Below are 6,000 nucleotides of genomic sequence, written 5' to 3'. Positions count from 1 at the left end.
AACTTTGAAACAAAGGTACTGAAGTGCTGATGTGAAGGACGCATCAACTGTTTGGATGTAGTTCCCTGCTGACATATGATAGCCTGCCAAAGCCATATTTTTGACAAATGCACAGGAGGCAGTGACTCCATGAACTGTTCAGTTGCTCAAATAACTTGCTGCTGCTGAAATGAAGAAATCCTGTTTCCACTTCTTTCTCCCATCTCTAGTTCGTAGCTGTGTGGTTTCTTGTACTTTCTCCTGTGGTTTTATGCCAACTCCTGCACTCTGTGAACACTCTCTTTAACCACTTAGCTCACTAGAGCAGTAGAGAAATATGAAATTGTTTATTTTCTGGCTTGATTTCTTGCTATGTGAGTTTGTGAAATAAACTCAGGGAGCAATCCTGTCAGTCTCAGTGCCAGGGCAAAGTACATGATGGAGGAATTAAAAACAAAGAAGTAGAAAACAGTGCTGCCCAAATGTGTTCTAGGAGAAAATCAGCATCCAGTTCAACTAAGGAGGGGACCAGAGTCTAAGGTACAAACAATTCCCAAGGTGACAAAAGAAGGAAGATAAGGAATTTTAAAAATAAATAAAAAAATATTTTCTCCATAAGAGGAAGAAGACAGCAGATCTACCACTGTGCTGAAAAAACCCAACAAACAAACAAACAAACAAAAATTTTCAAAAACCCCAACAAACAAGCAAACAAACAAACCAAACAAAACCCAAGAAAAACAAACTAATGATTCTATAGGATCAGGAATAGGTAATATAACTAACAAATGTAAGAGGATAAAATTCTGAGACTAATATGTACACTTATCACCAACAGACTTAATAATGGGTGTATTATTTTTGCAGGAGGTGTTGGCAACCCTTGAATAAATTGATTTTGCTAACAAGTTGAATTTAATCAAGTTAGAATGATCATATAGGAACACTGTAGTATGGTTCCTAGTCCTGTGCAAAAGAAATTAAAAGTTAGCAGTAAGTGGCCAAGTGCATATCATGATGTTGATTAATACTCAAAACACCCTTGTTTTCGGTCTCTGGAGTCAGCAGTATGCTACTATAAGAACTGTGTATTAATAAGATTATTAATAATTAAGAACTGCTTATAACATCAACAAATTAAACACAAGTAATTTTTTCTTAAATGGTACTGTATGATGCAGGGTTTATCACTGACAAAGACATGGCAAATATTTTATAATATAAGTTTTATAATAATGCTGATGCATTTAGTTCTCCTGTAGTGTCACTCACTGACAAGCACAGGTGCTGTATACCTGGAGTGGTGATACAAAATTATTCTGACAGCTGCTTGTCACAGTGTACTCATCATATAAAGTATTTCTATATTCAAAGATACTACACGTAAACAGAACATACTAAGCCCAGCTCCGTTCTGGATATGATTAAGTTTGATGTGAATGACTGCCAAGGCAGACTATATGGCCCATCCCAATTTCAACCTGCCCTTATTCCCTTTATGACTTTATTATTTAGTGCTGCTTTATTGCTTAGAGAGACCCAAACAGGAAGACTCTGGGCGTTCTCTGTTCATGGAGTGGGTGGGATGGAGCTCTTTAGAGAAAACAAAATATGATCCACCTACAGATCATGTTAGGCCAGCTTCCCAATTTCCTCTAAGAAGAACAGAGGCCTTTGTTGCCTTAGTTACTGGAATGTTCTGCTAGTCAACAGCAGAATCCCAGTCTCCAGACAGAACATCCTTCTGCATTTTTGATGGCAGTATAGGATGGGAAATATCAGCTTTTTTTTTTTTTTTGTGTGTGTGTGTGTGTGTGTGTGTGTGTGTGTGTGTGTGTGTGAAGAGGATAAAAAGAGTAGATTACCTTTTGTAGAAAATAAAATAATAAAAAAAGTAACTCTTGCAAAAAAATTGTGCAAGGTCACTGAATGGAGGTAGCATCGTCTGGGAGAGGGTTAGTGCCTCCAATAAAGGAACATTCATGAGTGATTTATTTTCTTTTTCTTCCGTAGCAGCAAAAAGAATGAGCACTGAAAATTGCATGCTAACTTTCAAGGCATAAGCAGACAACAGAGACTACATTTGTTGAGCCAGACTACTGGAGCCTGTCAAAAACTCATAGATGCTCCAGATAACATTTAAAATTGTTCTTCTCCTCACCAGAGGTGTAGCTATTGTAGTGCTATCAGCTATTTTTCCTTGGATACAACTTGGAAAACACAACCCATCTTTTTCCCCTGTGAAGCACGATCAAGTCCAAATTCCTTCCTTTGGTTTTTAAAGCAAGAGTTTCAGTGCAGCAATATTGGGGTAACAACTTACAATGAAATGAGGGTTCAAAAAAATGATTTTTAAGGAAGTAGAAAGTCATAAAAACTTGATGGATTATCTTATTTCCCAGAATGGTGTGATATGATGTAGCGGTTCCATGGTACCTGAAATGTATCTCACCTTATATGGCTATGGGCTCCCTTTTCCTGCTAATTGTTCTTACCCCAGAGTGGTCCCCAAATACAGTTCACTGATAACAATTTGGGATTAAATTTAGGCCATTTTTAACTCTGTGAGCTGCTGGTGGAGCAAGATGAATACGAGCACCAGAACAATGAAGGGCTCAGGAGGGCCTGCTGAGAGGGTGTGGCTGAGGTTAAGGTGAGTCAAAGGAGCTTGAATGTGAGAGTAATGTCGTAGAAATATTGAGGTTAATCTAAACAAACAAGGACATGTTTTCTGTCATTGCCTGCAATGAAGATCTAGTCAGAATGATGTTGATTTGTGTGATTTTGAGTAAATTTTGAATTTTCATTTTGATTGAGATTTTAGATGTTAATAACTGAGTTCTAGAAGAACCTCAGATTATCATAAATCAATGAAGCTGAGAACATTAGGATGCAATTTTAAAGCATTTAAATGTTATTAATTTTTTCCCTTATATCATAATACTAGTATAAACTATATATATTAAGAGAGTGCCCAACTTTGTTTCACCATCAGTGCAACTTTAATATACTTGTGCCTTGTTCAGTTTAAAGTAAAATATTTTATTCATATGTCCAGTGACGTTCTGACATCCCTGCTCTACTTCGGATGAAATTATTTGGCATAGTTCCTTTCAAAAATTAAGGGCTGATTCAAAGTAAAATGTTTTTCTTAATTTAATTACTCAGAATTAAATTAATTAATTCTTAATTTAATTAGAATTTAAATTGTGGTAAAATCCTTAACAGCAGGATTTACAGTCCATTTCTTTTGCAGACTGTAAGCAGAACTGAACATTTAAAATGAAGGGATTATTGAGACACTGCATTTTTATTTCTAATCTGCCACAAAGTTTATTATTTGTACTAACACCAAACATCAAGTATGACTGACAAACATTTGACATGCTCCTTAGCTTCAGACTGAAAGTATTGAATGCAAATACCTGTCCTCATTCCCATTTCTAAAAGTAATTTTCTATAGGGATCTAGCATACTTCTTTTTTCACTGTTTCTTTGTATTTCCCTAGTTCTCATTCCTTTGAGCATGACTGATGGCTTCTAGAGGCTTCCTTCAGTGTAGTCATGTTAACTGAAGCTATATGAAATTGAGCTGTGATAAGCCCTACTAAAAACCAGAACGTTTTAACGGCGAGAATGCTGGGCTGACCCATACAGCGAAAACACACCTTTGCCTGTTTCTCAAAACCCTTAACATTTTATTTTTATGCAGAAGTCAAAACCTGAGCAATATGTTTTATTTTTTTGGTGGAAATCTGTGTAAAAACAAGAAAGGATAGCTTGAGCTCTGCTGTTTTTCGAGGTTCTGACATTTTTGATGGTGCAAAGGGAGCTGGGGCATGCAGTGGGCAGGGAAGGTGCATACACAGGGCTTTCTCTCAACTTCCAGAAGTGGGCCAGGCAGGGATGACACTGATACAAAAAAGAACCCCAAACCCCAGCAAACCTCCAAAACAGTGCGATGCAGAGAAATAAGAAACGGGAGGCTTTCCCCACAGAAGCCCTGAAGCCCGCAGCTCCCCGGAGTGAGGAGGCGAGGCCGCGGGGCCGAGCGCCGCGGTGCTGTGGGCGGTCGGTCTGTGTGTCTGTCGGTGGGTCGGTCGGTCTGTCGGCGCTGTGCGCACCCGCGGCGCGGAGCGGGGGCAGCGCGGCCGGGCCATGGCCGCAGGCAGCGAGCAGAGCGGCCCGCGGGCCCCCACGCCGGGCCAGCAGCTCCGCGCCCTCTTCTACGCGCTGCCGCCCGGCGAGAGCTCCTTCCGCTCGCTGGAGGAGGTGCCCGACTACGTGGAGAAGGTGAGAGTCCCCTCCTTCCCACTCCCGGCAGCATCCCTCGCCCTCCTCCCCTCCGCCCACCTGCGCCTCTGTCAAAAACCACAGCCGGCCCAAGGAAATGATGTCCGCGAAAGGGCACCTAAATGAAAATTAAATACCTCGCGTTTCTCTGACGGCTCTCACTCCTGGGCTTTCTGCCTGTAACCGTGCCAGAGTAACCGTGCCCCCCATCTTCATGTATTTTAAATGAAGGCTCAGATGCTTTCTCCTGATACCAGGAGCTAAAGGTTTCAGAGAAGCACCCCAAATATCTGAGGGTTGATGCTAATGTTATATCCAGCAGCACTGACAAGCTGAACAGTACCAGCAAACTGAACTGAGTAAACCAGAAAACATGATACTGTGTTTGGCTGTCACCAAGCAAAGCAAGCAAAAAGCCTCTTTAAGCCCTTAAGGCAAGTGCTAAAAGCTCAGTCAAAGAAAGAAAAATAAAAACTTTCTATTTAAAATAAAAAATAAAGAGTGTTTAAGAGAATTTAGAACAAATATTTGTGCTGGGACAGTGCTGTGTCCTAAAGCTCCAATGCAAGAGTACAGAGGTCAGGAATGAGAACCCCCTTGTCAGCAGGCAGCAATATATCCCTCCCTCTGCTCCTGCCCTGCCAGTTTATCCACTTCCAAGAAAGTACCTTTGCTCTGTTCTGTCGTGCCTAGTGCAAATATCTTGACAGTCAGCATCTGCTGAACCCAGATCGATGTCATCTGTTCTCAGAAATGGCGGATAAACTCTTTTTTGCCCTTGACAAAGTAAATCTAGCCCAGCTTCATTGAAGATCCAAACTTTTTACATGGGTCTTGGTAGTTCTGGCTAGCTTCTCTGCCAGGTGTACCTTGGACTGCTGTGCAGCAGCTGCTGTCAGGCTGCAGTGGGAGTGTCATGCGTTTTGCAGGGTTGGACAGTGTAACACTGTCAGCAGCTTTCTCAGAACTGTAGTATGCAGCAGCCCCTCACTGATGGATGTTATCAGCAAAGGTTGCCCTTTTGGACAGGGTAAGCAGACAGCTGCTGCAAGCACAGCCTGTGCTGGTCAATGGACTGCTGTCCTCAGAGGTGTTTTGCAACTGAGCTATAGCGTCATGATCAAGGAAGACTCTGAAGCTTGATATCAGCCTTGTCAGCTGGTATCTCCCTCCAGCTCTACCTACTCTATCTCAGCCCCTTTTACTGTTCCCACATTTCCAAAAGAGTATCATTCACTTTCTTGTCAGCAGCATTCCTTAGCATCCCTGGGCTTTCCTCTCCTGTGTGAAATATTAAGCTCAGACCTTGGCCAAACGTGGAATTTCTTATACTGGGCGCACAGCTGTAAGTTTGTGTAAGGATTCTTAATACTTGTTTGAATTATAAAAGTGCCTACAGACTTATGCTGTTGTAGAGCACTGTTGTGATAAGTTTTTAAAGTAGTATCTCACAAAAAACTGCACTAAAAATGCGTTTCCCATTACAATTACACTTTCCTATAATTCCTATCTTGAGTTAGCTGTACTAGATTTCCTTCCTGGCCAGTGTGTTTGTTGCTAGAACAGATATTTTGATGCTTGGTTATGTGGGTATATGAAAGTATTTTGGTGGTATAACTGTTTTAACTCTATGGCTTTGGTCTGAACTTAGGCAGTGTTCATCCTTCCTCTTCTGGCCATATCTGTGGGCAGAAGGTAAATATCTACAGTCTCTCCCCAGCTGCTTTT

The 6,000-nt window shown here is 41.2% G+C and overlaps 1 protein-coding gene across 1 annotated transcript in view; it reads left to right on the top strand.

The window, feature by feature from the left end:
• The first annotated feature begins 4,137 nt into the window (after nucleotides 1-4,137).
• The window catches only part of AGMO (alkylglycerol monooxygenase), a 191,145-nt gene continuing 189,282 nt past the window's right edge, over nucleotides 4,138-6,000 (top strand). The window contains exon 1 of the mRNA XM_027877902.1: nucleotides 4,138-4,272. Within this exon, the coding sequence (XP_027733703.1) occupies nucleotides 4,138-4,272 (135 nt within the window). The remainder of the gene's footprint in view (nucleotides 4,273-6,000) is intronic.

This window comes from Empidonax traillii, unplaced genomic scaffold (assembly GCF_003031625.1).
Source record: "Empidonax traillii isolate 1590-97213 ecotype Southwest subspecies unplaced genomic scaffold, ASM303162v1 scaffold35:size4298261, whole genome shotgun sequence".
Classification (NCBI taxonomy): domain Eukaryota; kingdom Metazoa; phylum Chordata; class Aves; order Passeriformes; family Tyrannidae; genus Empidonax; species Empidonax traillii.
Note: the sequence above shows the minus strand (reverse complement) of the source record. Positions and strands in the feature narration are given on the sequence as shown.